This window comes from Puntigrus tetrazona, chromosome 7 (genome assembly GCF_018831695.1).
Source record: "Puntigrus tetrazona isolate hp1 chromosome 7, ASM1883169v1, whole genome shotgun sequence".
NCBI classification, from domain to species: domain Eukaryota; kingdom Metazoa; phylum Chordata; class Actinopteri; order Cypriniformes; family Cyprinidae; genus Puntigrus; species Puntigrus tetrazona.
In genome coordinates this window covers 38,900,038-38,922,151 of record NC_056705.1, presented here as the reverse complement: position 1 = coordinate 38,922,151, position 22,114 = coordinate 38,900,038, and the positions used below count along the sequence as shown (strand labels likewise).

At 41.9% G+C, this 22,114-nt stretch overlaps 1 protein-coding gene across 1 annotated transcript in view; it reads left to right on the top strand.

Annotated features, from left to right (window-relative positions):
• The window catches only part of ppargc1a (peroxisome proliferator-activated receptor gamma, coactivator 1 alpha), a 41,009-nt gene that overhangs the window by 4,798 nt on the left and 14,097 nt on the right, over positions 1-22,114 (top strand). Inside the window, 6 exon segments of the mRNA XM_043243906.1 lie at positions 13,657-13,851; positions 14,630-14,752; positions 15,435-15,768; positions 17,432-17,477; positions 17,655-17,728; positions 20,622-21,660. Coding sequence (XP_043099841.1) covers positions 13,657-13,851; positions 14,630-14,752; positions 15,435-15,768; positions 17,432-17,477; positions 17,655-17,728; positions 20,622-21,660 — 1,811 coding nt within the window.

Here is a 22,114-nt window from a genome sequence, read left to right as displayed (position 1 = left end):
TCGTGTGGTGGGAGAACGACTTCGTAGGACCCGCAATTACGAGTGGCAAAAATAATGCCGTGCGTGGGTGCATGTTAATTAACACGGTAATAATTCACATGCTTTGCATAGAAGCGTGTTCGAAGTTCTCGTAGATGCAGAACACTTCAGACTGCTTTCCCTGATTTCAATTTACTTAGCGAGAGAAGCCGATCCTAGTTTAGCGAAATGGGACATGAGGTGTCAATAGTGATGAATGTGTGTATTGTATATGCATTTCCAATACTGGCCTATGTGGGTCAGCGCGGTGCCCGAGAGCAGAGTGAAGACAGGTTAATGAATGGCCAGCTCTTGTGTAAAGCTAGTTGGCAGGACTTTTTCTTCCTCCCGTCGCACTCATTCGAACCCCTGGCAATGTTTTCTTAACCTGTCTGACTGCAGTATAGTTAATGGGTGGCCTGGCGAGTCCTGTGATGTCACACAGCAAGCAGGCCACATACCGCCACTCGGCTCCGCCTGTGCTGATATTTTCATTTCATTCTTCGATCTGTATTTATATCTAAAAAAACCCAAACAAATGGCGAAAACCCATCTTGAACCAACCCTTTAAAGCCTGTTCTGACATATACATTATATGAACCATTTCATTGACACAATAGACAAAAAATGAAATAAATAAATACAAATTATATATATGCATATATAAGTTTGCAACGTTTGCTGGTTATAATGTTTGATTTGATTCTGTTGCATATATCATATTATATACAGAGCAAAAGTAAGCAATTTGGTGAAAATGTTGACATTTATATGGCTAAAAATCCAAATTCAATTCTGCTAGATTGTTAGGGATCTTTATAACAGTAAAACAGACTACTTTCATAAAATGCATATAAATGTAATGTTTAAAACATCTCTCAACCTCAAAAGCCTAATAACCATATTTGTTACATTTGAACGTGATTTGTCTACAAAATGTATGTATGCATAATCAAATGAATCAGAGTTGCTTCAGCAATTGTTTATTCTTTAAATATTACTGACAGTGTTCAAATGATCAGTACGTTTTATCATTAAAGATTTCATATCAAAAAGTCACATGAGCCACAAGAATGATTAGAGTTATACTTCACAAAGTTGCTAAAAACCGGATGAACTACCAATCAGATGACATTAGGCACGTAACAGATTGTGTATAAAAGGGTTTCAGCAAAGTTTGGATCATGCTGATCATTTCAACCTGGTCTCATAAAAATGCGTACCTCTGTGCACTTTTTGTGCCAAATCGTTTTATGTACCGTACTGCACATTTCACCTCAGTTTCAAAGACAAACGTGCACCGAGGAGCGATAAAACACAGGTTCAATATGTGAACCCTGGTCCCTTTTTTATTATGTTGAAATAAGTACGTTTTTGGGGTTTTTTTTTACGTTGCTTCAGTTGGTTCAGAATTCAAATATCTGTCGCTAAAAGTTAATGCTCTTTCATGTTGGAAACATGGCCTACTCCAAATCCATTCGTAAACCTACCCGATAGTGTTAACAAATGCAAAACTGATTGCATTGTTGATGCAACTTTTACACAAATTTCCATATCTGTATCGTGTCTATGAAAACCCATAGATATGAAACTGGATTTGTGTGATGCTGACATTAAAAAGGCATCAGTTTTCCAATCTTTCGGCATATTAATATTGCTTTGAAGTTATAACACGGTTATAACATGAAAAATTACATTTTATTAATCAAACTACTAAAAAAAAGAGTTTTACTGCCTCTAGTGTTCATTTGTTTTGAAAACTGCAGTGATGTACTTATTGGTAAGTATTTTGTGGCTCGCTTAAAAGTGCACGTAAATGCCACGAGACCAGGTAGGATCATTTAGAGGCCTAAAACATTTACTTATTAAACACGAAACATGTCTGCATAAAATGCAGAAACGTACAGCTACAAAATCATCATCAAACAGGCTTACATCATATATTTTGATAGGCTTTACACACGCAACATGAAGCTTTTCTCAAGATTATGATTCATTATTTCGTGTCTTGCGCTTTCCTGACATTTTGAACATGATGTTCCATTATTGCAGGGCCATGTGGGGCAAGCCGGCAGGCAGATGAGAGCGTGCGATAGCGGCGGGCAGGGAAACACAGCCTAGAGAGTTTGTGTGACGTGACGGCTTGTGCCTTTCAGTGGCAGTTCAGCCCTAGTTATCAAGCCCATCTCAGGGGCTAAAATGGATCTCTGGAGGTGGAGGGTGACAGGAAACTCGCTCTGCCCCAGGGAGAGGGCCTGACAGCGCGGTCAGCCTGTCACCGGCAGCCCTTCTCTCGGGAACAGGGCCGCGGGGAGTTTGGAAGCACTCAGACATGTAAAACCATGTTTTGAGTCAAATAGATTTGCTCTTTTAGGCACTGGTTGAAAGTGTAGGGCTACATTTGTATCGAGCTGCTTGTATTCCCTAAATGGAACATTTACTTCTCATGCATAGTGATAAGTGCTCCACACAAGTTCTGTCATTTTTTCTAGAAATTTAAAAGGCAAAATCAAGCTAGATAGCACACAGACTATTAAAAAGACAATCCCTGAGAGATGCTTTGGTATCAGGCTGCTGTGACAAATATTGCAGCTATTGTGCCTTCGAGAAAAAGTACTGTGGTGGTACAGTGATGACAGCGGATCGTTACGTTAAAGAGAGAGAAAGAGAGAGAGAAAATACAGCTTGCACTCGAAGAGGAAAAAAAAACACCTCAATTTTATTCAGAGGCCCAAACTGAGCAAAAAAATAAGTCAAAAAGTGCTAAAATTCTGACTACTGTCTTGGTAACAAATGCACCATTCTGCAAAAGTATATTATGTTTCTTGTTTTGTGACACTTACTAAGTGAAACGTCCGTTGACTCGGCTTTGACTCACTAGAAGCTAGCTAGATTGTGTTTTTTAGGGTGCAGTGCTGTACCAGGTGAGCAAGTGTAGAAATGCAAAAAATTGTGCAAGAAATTGCATGAAAATGATTTTTTTATCAATAACCTGTCGCCGTAACCATCATTTGTGTAAAGAAAGAATAAAAGTCGTCATGTTTTTTATTGCCACTAGCGTTCATTTCTGCAGGAAACTGCATTCAGTTGTATGTTTAGATACGTTTCACACATATTTCCAGCAATCCTGTGCTGTTTCTATTACTGTTAATAAACAGAAAACAAACTAAATTATTATTTATATATATATAACGCACTTCAAAGTACGCCATGGTCTAAAGCATTGCAGTTTGCAGTGCAGGATAGCGAAAGTGAAACTAAAGAGAAAAGCAAAAATTTGCTCTCATTTAAAGCATTTAAAAACCGTCTGTGTAGCCGAAGAACGGATCAGTTCTCGGTAATTAGTTTACCGTAATTCTACTTAAACCTGTGACGAAAGCGTGTTTTAGCAGTGGTCTAGTCCTAGATGCGGTCCCGATCGCTCTCTCGTTTGATAAACAGGTAAACAGGTGACCGGAGCGTAACATGCTGTCTTTTGGATGGCATTTAGCTCCGAATCCAGGCTAGAGTTCTCGCTGTTCTCTTCGCCGCATGGACAATGCGTGGAATGGAACACTCCCTGACTCCAAATGATTGCCGCAGCCTTTTATTTTAAGGGCACTTGACACCTAGTCAAAATAACTCCCCATTAAAGACTGTACTGTATTAGGTCATCCAAGGCTGTTCGGTCGGGTCGTGTGATGTTTATATCCAAACACGAAACTATGCTGCCAGCGAGTGTTTGGAATTACAACTTGTTCGTGGAGCGAAAGCACTGGCTGTGCTTTGTAAGGTGAGCGCGGTTACTGATGACCGGTCAAAACTTTGACCAGACTCTGACCTAGCTGCTGGAGACGAGCCAACGTGTGTATTTGGAGGTGTATGCGTTTAGAGGCTCGGATGTCCAAGTGTGAAAGCGAGATTAATTGCTGAAATAAATCAGACGCATTCACACTTACGCATAAACACATCTAGGTAAACAGGCCCCGTTTGCTTCTTGCTTGTCTAGTCATTTGTAAATCTGCGAACAGAAACCCAGATGAAACAGTCCGAATCTACTGTAGGCCTACGTCTCTCAGAAGACAGAAAAACGCTCACCGGCACATCTACGCCGAGACACACGCACATGGTGTTAACGGTGACTGCTGATGGCTTCGCATTTTTAATTTGCAAATTTATGCTGACATTTGAAAACACACCATCAGTTTAGCTGCACAAGTTCAGCTGGGCCAAGCATATTATCATTTTGTGCTGTATAATGTGATTTCCTCAAGTGAACACTTACGCGCACGCGCACTTGCGCGCACACACACACACACACACACACACACACACGCTCGGCATTTTGACTTATCTTCTGGCCGTGCCTCTCGAAGCACAGACAGTTTGAATGTTGTCAGGCGTCAAAAGCATCACTTATTTTGCTGCTGCTGTCATTTTTTGGCTAGTGTTATTTATAGTATTGATTAATATTTTAAATAAGCTTTTATTTAGATTTTCTTTGTCATGTCATTTTTGTAATTTGAAAAAAAATCTATCTATCTATCTATCTATCTATCTATCTATCTATCTATCTATCTATCTATATTAAACTATAAATTATTTGTATTTCATTTTTAGTAGTTTTAGAACTTTATCCTATTTCTTTCTTTCTTTTTAATTCCAAGATTTGTTGGCTGATTCATTAAACATTAAGACTTCATGCAAAGACAAATTAAGACAAACTAGTATCCATGATTCATATAAAAGCGGGTCAAATAGTATGATAACAAGTAGCAGATTCTATAATAATTGTAGAATGTTCTTTAATGCTTTTCTTTCAGCTTTACTTTAAATGAACAAAAAAGAACTTGAATAGTTTTAGTATTTGTTGAGATGAACAACGCAGTTTTATTTATTTATAGTTTTCATGGTATTTAGAAAACATGAGATCTAAATTATTTAGATATTCTAGATATGTTTAGTTCGGTGAATTTCCAGCGTTATATCTCTCTCGTTTTGCTTTATATGAAGGTACTATCGTTATTTTAATTATTATAAAATTATTTGAATAGTTTTAGAATAAGTTAAATGTATCAACACTGGTTTTATCAATTTTTATGCTTGTTGAATGATATTCATATAAAACTAAACGAATTAGAAATGAATTAGAAATTTAAATGGTACTGATTTTCATTTTTCATCTCTTATTTTGCATTTTGCAAGTACTTTCATTAATTATATTGAAATTTTTACTTCAGCTATATTTTCAATGTTTTAATGTAATAATTTTAGAATTAGCTAACAATAACAACACACATTAGCATTTACGTTTACGCACCTGACAAATTAATTATGCCGTTTCTTCAGAGTGAACCTAAATGGTTTAATAAATGTTCATGGTTACATCTCTCATTTTGCTTTAGCTGCAGGTATCAGCTTTATTAATATTTTATTCATTTTAGCTTTAATTAATGCATTTTAGTGGTATTAGTATTAGTTAAGAGTAACACCACTAATTGCGTCTTTTTTCGTGTCAACTAAATTAATGAGCTGTTCTGTTGCTTCAGAGTGAATTATCTTGGTCGAATCTCTCATGTTGCATGAGCTGCAGGTATATTTGGCTGAATGTCACGGCTCCGTCCTGCTCCCACGGGGGCCTCCAACCTCCTCCAACACACCTGCCTGGAGGGTTACAGTAATCTTGACGACCTTGATTAGGTAGGTACGGTGTGTTTAATTAGGGCTGGAGCTGAGCGCTGCAGGATGCCAGGACTGGACTGGACACCTAGCTAGTAAATGGGTGGTATTTTTCTGGTCCGTGCGAGCGTCGGTACGTTCAGGTTATTGGTTAGGGTTGTTTCGTCACACATTTGAAGTCGGTTTCTCATATATAGTGCATCAAAAAGAGTCGGGCCATTTCGGGGCCGTACTAGGGTGAATTCTTAGTTGCAATAGTCTGGAAATGTGACAGAGCCCTGTCATCAATAAGGAGCCTCTGAAGTTTTGGCAGTGAAGCTTGTCAAACAACCGTAGAGAGAGTCTGAAATCCAGCGGGCATAAGCAAATATATTCACTTTGCAATGAAGGGAAAGGAAAAAAGCAAGGGAGCGCGGGGAGGAGGGAAAGAAGAGGGAGGGTAACATCACTTGCAGCTGGAAAATAGTCCCCGCAGGGCATGTTTGGAGTAGCACAAGTTAACATAAAGCTTGTTGCTCGGCTTGCTTGCGTACTCTTGCATTCTGCTGCGTTCTCTGGCTCTGGTTCCCTGTCCTGTATTCATTTCTATGCTTCTGTCATCTCCCTCTGTCCACGAAGGCATTTTTTTCATGCTTGCTTTCCTATCTCTTGCTGTCTAAAGTGGTAGTTGCATGTGAGATCTTTCTTCGGGGGCCTGAAGCCTCAGCTGATCTTGATTCTCAGCCACCTGATGCTCATCACAGAACCAATTTAACACCCTTCACACCCCTGCGGGGGGGAGAGAGAATGGGGGGGATTTGTTACCAAGGGAATTCAAAGTCTGTTTGTGCAAGAGAAAGCAAAGGAAAGGGTTTCTTTAATTGCACTGCGTGTATTGGCGTTTACTGACATAAAAGACCTTGTTTGCTGATATTAATATTGCATGCATTCGAATTTCAGTCACCTAAAATATTTCTGAAATTATTGCCTGAAACAGTGACGTTTTGCTTTTTCAGCATCTATTTCATGCATATAACATCGTGGCTTACTGCATCTCATGCATGTTGCAAATGTATGTCGACGACAAGAAAATTTAGCACGCACCTCCTCTCTGAATATATCTCGCCACAGACTCGCTCAGTTATTTTAGTCGAGTATGAAATAAGCCTTGTTTTAGCGCAATGCTTTATTGACAGCTGAGTAGGAGGCCTTTTACTGTTGTCTGCAGCATATGAGGACAGATTAGCATTTACAGTACAAACACAACGCATTTGCAAGTGCCATGCAAGTACCAAAAAGTATTATCTGTTGCTATACTGCAGCCGCAAAAATTCTGGCTGCCATCTTTACGTTGTAGATAATTCTTTACCAAGACTTTATATCTGCTTACAAATCTTATCTAATTCCTTCAAGCCATCGGTATGAATTACCTTAAGCTTTGATCTTAACACATATCTCCCATGCGTGTGTGTGTGTGTGTGTGTGTGTGTGTGTGTGTTTGTGTGGCATGCCGGTACTGTTCAAATGGCTGTAACAAGGTTTAGCTTCCTTTGCTCTGGGACACACTGTGTTCTGCCAGTTCAGTGTCAGCTGACAGCCGCTACCCAGAACTGAAGCACCACAGGTGGTGTCACACATGAGACCGTTTTTCCATGTCTGAGGGACAGTTACACATGGGGTTTTCCTCGGACATAGTGGACATCCCCTTAAATCATGTTTTATGAGTCTGGCTCAGACGGCTTGTGCTGGAAGTCGCACTGATCTGGTGCCAAATTTCATCTGGGTCGTGATAAATATCCTGCACGGACAGTACAGCCAGTACTCCTTGAGGATTTAATGAAGGCTTATACGATGCCTGTATGTTCACGAGCTTCTCATTAGCGCCTGCGTGCATGTGTTCGAGCATCCAAACGCACGCGTGCACGCGTTCAGGTACAGAAATATTCACGTTTCGTAACGTGTCACCAGTTGTAAGTGCGGGATAACCATTGTGGGCTATTTTTAGTCTGGGACGTTAATCTCTTCTAAGAGCCTTTCAGGGCCCGTCTCTTTCTAACCTGGCCGGAAACGCTAAGCCAATAAGCCCCAGGCGTCTGGCTCAACTTTAGGCCGGGAGAGAAAGTGAGTCCCGGTACAGGCGATTCCTGGATTATTTAATACTTCAGCATGGCAGGGAGGGGGAGTTTGGATCTCTGAATTCCAGGAACGCTGGTTCTTTTAGGGCTTATGCGCTGCAGGGTACAGAGTGTTTCGGACGTAGCTTAGTGGCGTCACGCTGCACAATTTTACGGAGGGGGTAAATTAACAAACAGAATGCTACATTTTTGCAACGGAGAATGAGCCGATCGGTTGCATCGCAGGAGATAAATTTGATACATGCTCAGACTTGCACTTTTAATAGCTCTGTCTGCCAGGTAAAATGAAACGATGTAACCTATATTTCCAAAGTTTTGATTGAGGATCGGCTTTCCAGTTGCAGACAGCCTCATTCCTCCTTTCAACTGTAGTTCATCCCGCAACATTTCCGTGATATTTATCATAAATGAAAAGAAAAAAACTGTGAACATATGTTGAGTGTGATATCTCCTTGTCACTCTTTGCTTTCTGTGGTAAAAAAGATGGTTAAATGCTCTAAAAATGTACTTTTTTATCAGTTTAGTCTTTATGTGGAGAGGTGCGTTGCAAAATCAACTTTAGGTTTAGTTTTGGTTGGTTTTAATTTGTGGCCCAGGCCAAGCCAGACCTTGTAAAGGTGTAGGCCTACATACAACACAGTGTCTTCAAACATAAATTCTTATAATTTATTGGTATCAGCATTATAGTAATTTGCAATTACTTACAAATCCAGCAATATATGTATGCATTTATTTGGTTTTTTTGAATGATCCGTAATTATGTTAATATATACACGCAACAGTCAGGCAAGGACCTTTTGGCAGCTGTGATGCCTGCCTGACTAACGGATTAAACTTGATCTAGATTCTTTTTTTAGATTATTGGGTCATCACACCTTATACCTTTACCGATTAATTAAGCTTATACTGTAAGCGTGTGTGTGTGTGTGTGTGGAGACTCTGAAATTACTATTGAATTTCACAAGTAACCCTTTGCATAAAACCCAAAATTAGCTTGAAAGCTTTAGGTAGCAAGGTTAAAAAAAAGTGTTTGCCTACAGAACATACTTGCATAATATGACTTTATTTATAAATAAGTCATAAAAATGATTATTATAGAAATTATTTATAAGTACCTCTAGTATTTCTCTGTTCTGTTTTTTTTTTTTTAAGCAAATACGCATTCATAGTTGATCATCATGGAAAAAAAAACTAATAAAGCTGATATTGTTTAATAAAATGTCTAGCATCTTCCTGACTTATTCATATATATATATATATATATATATATATATATATATATATATATATATATATATATATATATATATATATATTACTGAAAAAGGAGAAGAAAAAATGAAATGGGCATTTGAATCATAATGTGAATAATCGTCTCACAAAGTCAAGGTCTGGTAGATCTTCCCTCACCTACAGGAGATGGAAGTCAAGGTAAAAGATAATGCATTTAGTTAGTAATCAGCAAATAGCTTTTATCCACTGGGGTGAGAGCGTTGCAGTGGGGTCTGATAAGATCATTTGCTTTCAGGTGTTTTGCTGGCTACTGTACTCAGCATTGAGTGTAAATTGAATAGCATGACCTTTTGCAGCCGAATCAAATTGACTGCATTTCCACACACATTTGGTGGTTTCAATTACCATACATTTTTTTGATATCGGAGTCTGCAACCCATCTTGTTCCTCGTGGATACTCGTACGAGGGCAGGTGTTTGTAATGAAACTGCAATGTCATGCAGTCTGTAAGCACTCTTTTGCCCTCTGCTTTCATACGTATTCGGCCAGTTGACCCACGTGCAGTTAACACGTGCTTTTTTTATAGAAAGAGTATTGTAGTTTGGTCTTTCTCCTTTGTTGTCGCTCCTCTGCGTGTTTGGTGCAGTGCCGGTGATGCTGATATCAGGCTGACAAATGACGGGCCGCCCCGCCGGTGTGCCGCTCATGAGCCTGCCAGCAGCCGAAAGGTCAGAGGGGGATAACAAAGCACTTTTAATGAGAGAAAGGGTGACTTTACACGCTTAAACGCTTCATATTTCCATATTTTCTTGTTTCCACGTGTATGGCAGTTACTGCTGCATTGAAACGAAACGGGACTTGTTTTTCTTTCATCCTAGCCTTCCTGCTTTGCTTGTGTTTTGTAGCACATCATAGCATGATCACCATCCTGTATATGTTTATTCTCACAAAAGATTGCCTACCTCTGCAGATTTGCCACCTCAGACTTAAACAAAGCTCTGTTTGCGTGCACGTTTCAGAAAGGAATTACGATGTGTGTTTTCCTTTTCTCCGCTGCATTAAAATATTTAGACTCCAGCTCTTTAGGAATCCGAGCACCCTAGTGTCAGCATTATTGGGCCAGTTTCTAAAATAAGCAGTGCATCAATAAGTCTGAGCACTGAAAACTAAGTTTATTCTAATTGCATTAGAAACAGAGCTGTGGGCCATCTGTTGCACCACAGCTAAGAAACAGCATGCAAACTCCTTTTCCTCTCTTTATCATCAGTGCATCCATTTAGATCATATCAGTTTGTTGCTAGCCTTTTTTTTACTTTTAAATCTTTAATTTTGTGCAAGAGAGCTATTATTTCTAGGTACAAATAATTTGTTTGCGTCGATGTAAATATATATTTAGCAAAATGTATTTAATTTTGCTCTTCTCTATGCATTATTCTGATCCTTTGCACGCTAAAATAACTCACTGCTGATGAGTTTGACTGCTACCTGTTCGAGCTTCTGGTCCAGACAGCGTCAGGGGGGTGGTAATGTTGGTTTGGGTTATAAAAAGTTAATCTTTGCCATACTCCGTCTCTCTGTGATCATTGCCTCTGGAGCAGGCATGCCTCGGTGCCCAGCGTGCAGGATCATTTGCAGGGGGAAATGAGGTTTGAAATAGTGCTGGTGATTCCACTGGCAGAATCCTATTTTTGAGTATGACATATGACGGCTGTGCCATGTACATATACTGTGACACAATCTGGTTAGGCTTATTATGGGAGGCTTACATTGGAATGTTTTTGATAATGTGAGGGACAATATCATGTATGACTCATGTCTTTTTTTTTTTTTATTGGAGCTCTGAATTTGGTAAAAAAAACTAAAAAGTCCCTTCTCACCCACAAATCTATGACAAGGTACAGATTGCATAGTGAAGAATATCATTCGGATTTGTTAGCTATGGAATTAGATACTGTGGCGAAAATAGCGGAGAAAAAAGCCAACTTAAAAGACGTGTAGAGACACCTATAATTGTTTTTTTTCCATAAGGAGGCGTTTTCCAAACATTTTAAGCAAAGTTATGTCCTACTAAATGCAACCAACACGAGTCTCAGCTAGAAAAGGGTAAAATTACAGACACATATTGAATAATGCAAATCTATTTTAGAGCTGTGAACAATATCCTGTCAGATGGAAACAAACTCAGAGAGGTTTTAGAGAGGTTTCAGAGAGAACGAGAAACAAAGAGAAAGAAAAATACATCAATCTTCACTTTAACCTTTTTCCACACATTCTAGGTCATTTAATGTCTTCCTTGTGATGGTGCAAGCCTTCAGTTGTAAAACGCACTCTGAGTAATTGACTTTCTAGGTTTTATTACCTGCAGAGTTTTCCCCCTCCGTCACGGTGAAGATGCAAGTCCGCAGACGCGATCAAAATACGGACCTCCCGTTTTCCTCCTTTTTTTTTACATTCTTTCATTTACCTATGTGGTATTCGCACAGATCCTCAAATGATATCGGACTATTTTTTCCAGCCGTGAAGCTGGAGTAAAAGAAAAGGACCATGCTACCTGTTATCAGTGGCATAAGTTATATCTCAGGAATACAATGGCTTAGGTGGAACTCAATAAAAGAGTTAAAGCAAGGACAATTTCAAAGACAGCCTGTCTGATAACAAAAGAGCGCACCTGATAATGAATGACTGGTGAGCGCTGGCGTGCCTCTGAAGTACCGGGGAAGGGAGGGGAGCTAGATGGAGTGTGACTGCCGAGCGCTTGCCAGTGTGTTTTATGGCTAATTGAAGCATTTGTGGTAAAACAGCCATGAATGGCACCCTTTAGAATTAGAGCAGGTTAATATATTGTGATCCCACAATTAGCCCACGATTGTTAAGATCTGTTTAATTCGGTGAGGTCCATTAAGCGGAATGGGAAAGGTCCTATCTATTTTTCTTCCCTTCGCACTCTGACCGTTTCTCTTTAGACGCAATCGATGGCTGCAGACACAGTTGCCTGGAAAATTTGGTCGCTCTGGCACAGGGTTGAATGTACTTTGCTAGTGTTGGTTACACTTTGAATTATGTGCCTGAATAGAGGACAAAGGTTATTGGCCTGTTTCATAGAATACTGAGAGATAACCGATGTTGTAAGAGGAGTGCGGTTTTTGGCAGAATTTTTGATTGCTGTATAAACCCTGGAGTACCTTCTGTCATGCCAGATAAAGTCCAACCATGAGTTCACACTTTAGTTTTACTAACTGCTAGTCCTTATTTGGGTGCATGCTTGTGCTGTGAAAGCTGTTTCTGAAAAGAAAATCCCCAAAAGAATAAAAGCTTTCCTCTGTAAATCAAACAATGAGCATCTATCGGAAGTCATCCTAAATAACCAGGATTATAATTAGCTTGAAGGAAATGCTTATTGTTATTGCCCTCTGTTTTAATAGCTGCCTGGGTTTTTCTGAAGTTGCAGAAGACAAATTAAAGGGAGACAGCAAAGGCATAGCTCACTGAAAGGACATTATTAGCCAACCATTAAACAGCAAGTCACAGGCTGTGATTTCTTTCTAGCCGCTTTATGTCACAACTCAGGTGCTCCTGCATATCTTTTATCTGTTATCAATTCAAGCTCAGATTTAGAAAATATGTCCCAAGGAGGGCATTATGAACTCATTTTCCTCCCTGTCAGTGGCTAATCAAACGTTAGAGCTATCAGTACCGAAATCTTTTAAATGGAGTGAGATAAGTAAAATGGCCTTGTTTTGATGTCTCAAAATCAGCTCCCGTGAGCATATGAACACGCTGGTGTGTAATCGTAGGAAACTATTAATAGAAAAGGGATCAAACGGGGTGATCGTTGCACATGGGACCGGAGGCTAAGCAACGCAACACTTCTATCTAAAGAGGACAGTCCCCCTGCAGCCACCACCATCGTGCCCGAATGCTATCAGCAAGCGATACTAATCCTGTGGTGTGCATAAAAGGATTTGTTCTTGTTGGCCTGCATACGCCACGTCCCCCAGCAATTTTGGTGTTTATCTGCTGCAATTGCTAAGTCCCGTGGGTTTTGGTGCTGGAAGTTCCACTGCCTGCGACTTTTCCACAGCCACCGCTCCATGGATACTGCCCCTCCTGCGTTACCATCTGCGGAGGAGACGGAGAAGGGAACATCAAAGAGTTTAGCATTTAGCATTTGATTCTGTAATCACACTTCATATGCTCAAAAAATTGCATCTATTTCAAGTCACAATAAGGCTCCTTATCTATGGATTGCCAGCTTGAATTTGGTTGATGAGCCATTTGAGTTAGGGATTGGAGGAACTTAACTTCCCTCGTATTGTTTCTTACCTCTTTCTCGCTACTTCCCTGGGTAGTTGCTGTGTGTCAGCTCAGTTAATGGGTTTCTTAGGGGAGATATTATTTTGGTCCAGTAAGCTGCATGTTTAATGTATGACTGACAGTGCTGACTCATGTGGCTTAGGCAATTTGTAGTTGAAAGAGATTTTGTAGTAAAAAAAAAAAAATCTCTATTAGAGATTATGGAGCTCCGCTCCACCCAGCCTGAAAACAGACTAAATCTGCCACTACTCCAAACTAAAATGTCCTATTTTCTTCCACTGTTCTTTCTCTTTCCCCTTTTCTTTTGGCCCCCCTTAAGAAGATAGATGAGGAAAATGAGGCCAACTTGCTGGCAGTGCTCACAGAAACCCTGGATAGTATCCCAGTGGACGAAGACGGGTTGCCTTCGTTCGAGGCCCTGGCAGATGGGGACGTGACCAATGCCAGTGATCAGAGCTGTCCTTCCACCCCAGACGGCTCGCCACGCACCCCAGAGCCAGAGGAGCCTTCCTTGGTAAGAGACCCTCCCCTGTGCCCAATCCTATTTCGCCATGAAGCATGGCCCTCTTATTCTGTTTCCTTCCCTCACTCTTTCTCGGCCCCACTGTGTTTCACTGTGCTCCCTCTGTCTGGTCTTTACTAGCACCAGATAAGGAGATGCTGCAGGCCTGTCACCAAAAATGGGTACAGACTCGCCAGACAGCAGTCTCCTATTGATGTCTGCACAGAGAACATAGCCCCAGTGCTGTTGAAACAGCAAATCGAAGTAGATCAGTGTTCCTGAGGTGTTAATTGCATTGTTCGTTACTGCGAAGGGAAATACACAACACAAAGAATTTAATTTAATCAAGTGACTATTTTAATATTCCATTTTCTCAATAGTATGAACAGCAAAAGTTTAATGTTCATCATTAGTTACAATTAGCACCCCAGAAAAATCCCTCTGCTTGACATGCTTTTTTTCCATGCACATGATTCTGTTGTCATCAATGACTTTGTCAACTTGCTTAGAGAAACAATTCTTTGAAAACAATGCATGCAAACATTAGCTTACAAGAGACCATATACAGAAACAACAGAAAGTGCTAACAATGCCAAGGTCATGGGTTTGATTCCAGGAAATGCATAAACCGATAAGCTGTATACCTTGGATACAGAGTAAGTCGCTTTGAATAAAGCATCTGCCAAATGCATAAATGCAATGCAAATGCAAAAGTATTGCAATATCTTTGCATTTTGTTTTAAATTCATAGCTGTAATCCCCTTGATCTGTTTCTCTGCTCTGTTTATAGCTGAAGAAGCTCCTCCTGGCGCCTGCTAACTCCCAGCTCAGCTATAATCAATACCCAGGTGGCAAGGCACAGAACCATGCAGCCAGCAACCAACGGATCAGACCAACACCTGCTGTTGCCAAGGTAGCTGCTCGCTGCACTTCTTGCATCAAAGGCCTGGTCTGTGAGCTCATCTGCTAGTTCCATGTAATTTTTCCTTTCTGTGAAATTATACAAATAGTCTGCTCCCTCTAAGGAGCTAAAGCTTGATTGAGTTTTGTGTGTGATGGTGTCTCATCTGAAGTTATATTAGCCTTGATGATGTTCAGTACTTCTGAATCTCATTTCCATGAAAAAGAAAACAAAGATGTCTTGATAGAATTAAGGTTGTTGGTCTCATTGTCACAAAAACAATGATTTATTACCACAGGCCCAGTCATGTTGTAAACTAGAAAAAAAACCCAGAGTAGTTATTTGAGGTGAACATCATGCATAATTCTCTTCCCTCCACACAAACACACTCATGCACATGCGCAAGCTCTCTTTGAGGAGTTAATTTTCCATAATGACTTTGACTCCTCTGTTTCTGGAGCTCTGCACATGGCAGGGTCCCAGAGGACACCGCTGTCTCCTCCTGCTGCCTGCATGCAGATCTTCCTGGAGCCGTCCCAAGACCTCGTAATTAAGATGATGGGCAAAGTACACTCACGTTGCCTTTTGGGAGACTAAACCACCTCTGTGCTAACCCCCTCCTGTTCTAATCTCCCTGTGTTGCATCCCATGCTCATTCTGCCCTCTCTCCCTCTCTCTGCTTTCTGTTCTTTAGACAGAAAACCCCTGGAACAGCAAACCACGAGGGTCCTGTCCAAACCGGTCCGTGAGACGCCCTTGTACTGAGCTGCTCAAGTACCTCACCTCTAGTGACGAGGCCTTCCAGACCAAAGCCAGGGAAGCCAAGAGCACCTGGACAGGTTGCTGCAAGGACAGGGGAGGGGCTTGCACGTCCTCCTGCTCATCTTCTTCCTCTCCATCGTCCTCGTCCACCTCCTCTTTCTCCTCCCTGTCGTCCTGCTCCTCTTCCACCGCCTCCAAAAAGAAGACGTCCTCTGCCTCCCCATCATCACAGCAGCAGCAGCAGCTGGCAGTGCAGGCCCAGCGAGGTGAGAGCCAGGCAGCCGGCACGTGTAGTGTGGCTGGTGAGGGGCCGGGGAAGTGGCGGCGGTGTACTCAAGGGGGGCACTCCGCCCCCGTTGCGCTGTCCCACGGAGGCGGCTGTGGCCATGCCTGCTCCGGCGAAGAGGGGAGGCCGCCAGGCCTGCAGCCAGGTGTTGACCCAGGCAGCTTGGCCGCTGCCCGCTTTATTAGGTACATGCACTCTTACTCTCTCCCGCCTAGAGAGACGGGTCATGCAGGCAGCTGTGGTCATTGCCTTGAGGCGGGCGGCTTGGCTGAGGCTGGCCGTGCTAATAGGCACATCACGGTGACCATTAGGAAAAGGAGGCAAGAGCTAGAGCACCCCATGCTCAGTCAGCTGCTCACCTCCAGGCCCAGGCCGGCCCGTTACCGGGCTCACCTGCAGTTGCCCCAGATTAAAAGGCGAGACCTACCAGACATTGCTTCTAGAGTCCAAAAGAGCTACAGACACTTAGAGCGAGCTAGTCGAGAGGTCCCTAGAAAGGCACCTAGCTTACACGAGCAGGCATTTAGCGTGGCCGACCAGAGCAATCTTGAGTGTTCGGCAGAGCTTAAATTAGACCTAGAGAGCTGGTTGAGCATGCCAGAACAGGTGACAGGAGACAGCTTGCATGATCTGGTGGGCCAAGGCGGGGAGGATGTTTTTGATGATGTCATAGGCAGCCCCATGTCATTCTCACAGGGCCTGCCAAGCCCATTGTTCCCAGACTCTTTAGTTCCAGAGCTCACGCCCTCCGACTCACAAAAACAGGCACTCCGCAGGCACCTCGATGAAGTCCCACCAATGTTAGGTAATCATTGCTGCATCCCTGCCCTCTCTCCTTTGCCTCTCCTCCTTTAACCGCTTCCCAGTTTGACCACACACTAACCACAGCGCTAACCCAAACCTAACATTTACTTGGAAGCAAAACTGATGCGAAAAAGCGTAAAACTCTGAATTGGCACAAACCTTTGTCTTTAGATTAATTATAAATGAAAGACGGGGAACGCCTGCAACACTTTGAACTATCACGTCGCCCAATTTCAAACTCAGATCTGTGCTGAAAAGCTTCTTTCTCAGGCTGCCGTAATATAGCTGTCTAACTGAGAGGTACTCCCTAGTTGCAGTTGGAGATGGTCGCAGCCTCAGGCAACTGCACACGCTTCCTTGACTCTTCTTTCTTCCTCTGCTTTGGTTTCAATTGCATGCAAAACATCTTCTTGTTAGAGTTAATTTTTGTAGCAGTATGAAACATTTGTGCCGTTTCTTTTTCATATCATAGTCTGTTGTTTTTTTTTTTTTTTTTTTGTTTGTTTGTTTTTTTATATTTTCTACTCATTCTGACTGTTGGAATGTGGTGGATCTTGTATGATGGGCTGGGAAACTGAACACATGCCATCACTTCATCCTGCCTCACAAAGTATGCAGTCAGATAAAGACAAAAAATATGGGGTCAAGTTAGTTCAACTATTGGTTTTTCTCAAAATTTCTGTCTGGCTGGAGAGTCACCTGGCCTTTCAGCGCAGGGTTGGATTTGCAACAACATTGCTGTCACTGATCAAGTCGTTAGTTGTAGATGTGGACCTGAAATATCTTGGGTACAGTGTGAACTAGTAAATTAATTACCCATGCTCCTTTGTGTTCTGCAGCCAAACCCACCATCTTGCCACTTCCTTTGACCCCAGAGTCTCCAAAGTAAGTGAGAGAGTTTTTACACAACTTTTGTAGAGCAGACAAAATCTGAACTAAAAAAAAACACAACAACAATGATGAGGCATTTTGTTAATTTCATTTCCATTTGTAAGCTCACACAAACACTTTCAGAACTCCATCCCTCTTCTCATCTTCTTTTTTTTCTCTTTTGTGTTACAGTGACCACAAGGGATCTCCGTTTGAGAACAAAACCATTGAACGCACATTGAGTGTGGAGATCTGCGGAACCCCAGGTAAATAAAAAAAAAAAGTTTTTGCTCATAACCAAGAAGAGAATATAAAAAGTGTACCTAAAACAGACAGATGAATGGTGCAAAAGCTCCCCCTTTCTTCCATTTGTTTGGTAGTTAATCTGAAATACTGTGGGATTTTTTTTTATCATTCACTAGTAAAGATAACATTTCTTTGGCAAAGGTAAAAGTCTCCTACTAGTCTACTTTGATAGTTTAATTCATTTGAAATGAAAGGTTCAAGGTGAACTGATGGAACATGGTCAGCAGTTTACATAGTCCTTCATTGTTTACTTTTTTATTCTTTGGCTGATTTATTGGAAAGTTTCAATCTTCCCCTTTGAAGAGTTAATATTCTCTCTTCTCATTTAGACTCTAATGCTTTTTGACTGGGCAGCTCGCTGCTTCAATACATCAGAGATAAATTGTTGTGGCATTATTATTGTTTTAATTAGTTTTGCCATGCAATTTGGTTTTGCCGATATTATCAGGATCCTTTTTTTCAGACAGTCTGGCAATTTGATTAGAGACATTAAGGTAATTTCCTATGTTTGCTATTTATGCGAAGGGTTCATTTGTGAAATTTAACCAAACTTCAATTTATATATATATATATATATATATATATATATATATATATATGTGTGTGTGTGTGTGTGTACTTTTTTACCACATTGGTGTTAACCCGAAGTAATTAAACCCAGACGACGTGTACATCAGCTGGGGCTCTTCAAGAGCAGCTCTTCAGCAGTTCTCCCCTTTCTCACTTTTTTCTCTCAGCATAAATCATGCAGGTAATTATTTCTGTATCCCCCGTGCAGAGATTAATCATTCCAGGTCAATAAAAACAAAATGGCTGCCCTTTCCCTATCACAATGTGTCTTGGTGAATGGGCCATTTGGTATTCACTTAGTACAAGGTAATGGCCCTCAGTGTACAGATTTGACCTAGCCTGAGGGTACAATGTAACTCTGTGTTTGGTGTTTTTGCTCAAATGTGGATTATGTCATAGCAGTTTAGTGAAGCTAGAGGTTTTGAGGAATTTTATGACTTCTGCAAGCTATTCAAGTTCTTGACTCTCTATGGTAAAGTATCAGGAGTCATGTTAGGTCACCTTTACAGCCTCTTATGCAATTCTAAAGGGTTCATTTATCTTTGTATTTAATGCATGAATTTGTGCCTACTAACCTGAAGCAAAATCCAGCACTGTTTAACTCAGTAAAGCTACACTTTTTTTTCCAAGACCATCATTTTAGATTTGTGATTCAATGAGGGGAAGTGTTTTGTTAAAGCTCTCTGATGAGCATTAGTTTACATTCTCCTATAATGTGTCTGCTGTTCTATAGACTACCTTAAACCCTTTATACTCATATGTCTTTTCTGACGATCATATCAGATTAACTGATTACAAGTCACTGTAAAGCCAGATGGGGCTCTGAAGTCATAAAATAAATTTCCATTGGGGTTTGTGCCATCATGACAACAGTGCAAGAAGCCATTTTTATGGTGCTGTTGAATTAAAAAAAAGGCCCAGGCGTTTTACTGCAGAGCAAAACACCTTGACACCTGCGGAATAGCCAGCACTATGAAAGTGCCAGATTTAATACCGTTCCCTAATCCCCATCCCTCTAATAGATTAACTTGAGCGGGGGTTCCTTTAATTATGGTATCGTATGACACCCAGGTCAGTCTGTGTTACGCTCCTTGCATGGCATTTTAAGATTACCACGGGGATCAGTTCGGTAAGCTTTAAGTAATAATTCGTTCAGAGGTCCCTGCGTAATTCACACCCTGCCAGAAATCGCAGAGAGAACCCACCGGTATATGATTAGTGTTTGTATCCGAGTACATTCATCATGGCTGCCTTTGACTGAACAGTGCATATTTATGTAATGCTATGTAATGTAATTTATGTAATGTAATGTAAAGGCGATAATGGTCCTTGGTTTATGACCCTGCGTGCATTTTATGCCCAGATGGTGTTTGATTGGTGCAGCAGAAGTTCCTTTGGCAGTGCATGCTTTCTTTTCATAGCTCATTGCATTGGCATAATGATTAATTTAGTCATGGCCACTGTTGTTTTGTATGCCGAATCAGGCTTGTGCCCACTGCAGTACTGTATCCATTTAATTTATTGATTGATGCAGAAAGAAAGAGATACAGTAAGAGGGGCGTTGTTTCAGCTAACCGGTATTTTGTTTGGAATATCAGTTTCAGTATAGGGTTGTAACAGGAAGTGGTCCTGAAAAATATTCCAAAAATGCCTGCAGTTTGAAAAGAAAAATAATTTATCGACAGGTTACTATTGTAATGTGTGAGTGGATCGGGAAAGCAGAAATTTGAGAGATTTCGAAATAGAAAGAGAGAGGGAGAAGTAGAGGAAAATAAAGAGGAACTACCTCCGGTTGTTTGTGCAAGTGCATTAACCATGCCATAAAGCAGCACATCTCAAGACTTCCCATATAAATGCCATCTGTTGGCACATAAATCTGTCAAGATGGCTGGGGGTTCATGAGGAGAAAAGGTGGCAAAGATGAAGAGAATGATAACAGCTCCTGCATCACTGTGCTTTCATCGCGGTCCCAGGAGTATGGCATTCATGCATCTGTCGAAAACACCAGTATTATTCTAAGATCTGACTACTGTTTACTTTCTAATGAATTAGGACTGGAGGAAGTTTAATTGAGTAGCTCTGTCTGTATCGCGGTGCAATCTGAGGTCACATAAATCTGTCAGGGTTGCAATAAAATGGGGATAAGGATTAGGTCTAAATGAAAGAGAATATTTTAATCAGGCTCAAGAGCGTGCTCGTTCAATCACTTAGAGACAGACCCGGCACTGTTAAGGAAGGAGAGGGATCTTGTTTGGTAAATCTGTTGTGTCTTCTTCCCTCCAGGTCTGACACCACCTACCACGCCTCCTCACAAAGCCAGTCAAGAGAACCCTTTCAAAGTATCACTCAAAAACAAGCTGTCTTCATGCTCTCCCTCGGCCCTGACAAGCAAAAGGCCCAGGCTGAGCAATGGGGGCTCTTGCCCTCAGCCAACCAGCGGCTCTATTCGGAAGGGCCCAGAGCAGACTGAGCTCTATGCCCAGTTGAGCAAGGCCTCCTCCACAATGCCCCTAGGGGGCTTGGAGGAGCGTCGGGGCAAGCGGCCCATGCCCCGCGTCTTTGGCGATCATGACTATTGCCAGTCCAGAAGCACAAAACGAGACAGCACCACCATAGCTGCAGCGGTAACTGGGCCAATGGAGGGCCGGCATGTGGAATGTAAAGACTCGAACATGCCGACCTCCTGTACTTCTACATCATCGTTGTCTTCCGCCTCCCCTTCGTCTTCCTCCTTGGCCAGGCACCTTCAGGGCCTTTCCTCCAAAGCTCAGGAGGCTTGTCCGGACACGGATGCTCACGGACAGGACCACGACTCCACTTCGGGCTCCAAAACGTCAGCGGATGGCAGTTCTGTTGGAAGGAAACTACTTAGGGACCAGGAGATCCGCGAAGAGCTCAACAAGCACTTTGGAAAGCCTCAACAAGCCTTCTATAGCGGGGTAGTGGGAGAGCAGCGAGGCATCGGGCCTCTCGAGGACAGTGACTCTGGGGACGACTACCCTGGTCTTCTTGATGACTACATACACCCGGGTCTGCCTGATTTTGAGAACCTGGAGGTAGGCAGGGAGCGCCTGTTCTACTTAGGGGAAGGTTCACCACTCGAGCTGCTCCTCGAAGGGTCGCCTTCTAGCTCCCCTTCCAGCAGTTCATTCTCATGGAGCTCTCTCTCGCCTCCTTCCACTCAGCTCTCCCCACAGCACCTCCGCTGGCCACGCTCCATCTCCCGCTCCCGCTCCCGTTCCACATCTCACCACAGACGCAGATCCCTCTCCAGGTCTCCGTACTCCCGCTCTGAGTCTCCCGACAGCCGTTCTCCCTCCTGGTAAGTTCTGCCGTGAGTCTTCCGCCTGTCTCAGAAACACGTTTACCTAGCAATCTTTGTGGACACGAATCCATGTGTCTCAGCAGGAGGGGCTGTAAAGAAGGTAAACATCTTTCTGTGGCTGTCATTGCAATGAAGCCCAAGTCTGGGTCTCACAGCATGGCCACTGAAGTCGTTACGGCTGATTTTGCACAACCAGAGAAAAATTACGCACAATAGACAGTAAGCATTGGCTTTGAGAGACACAAGATAAAATGAGCTTGGAAGATAAACAGTATCTTAGGTGGTAAATTGCTCATCTACACACTTGCTGTTACACCAAATGAGCCATTCCAAACCTGAGTTCAGGCATTCGCTCACCATTATAGCGGTACTTTTTATAAATTGCAGAAATGCCTTCAAAGGCATTTTGGAGTTTTATTTAGAAGTTTTTCATCTCTCATCATTCAGTGCA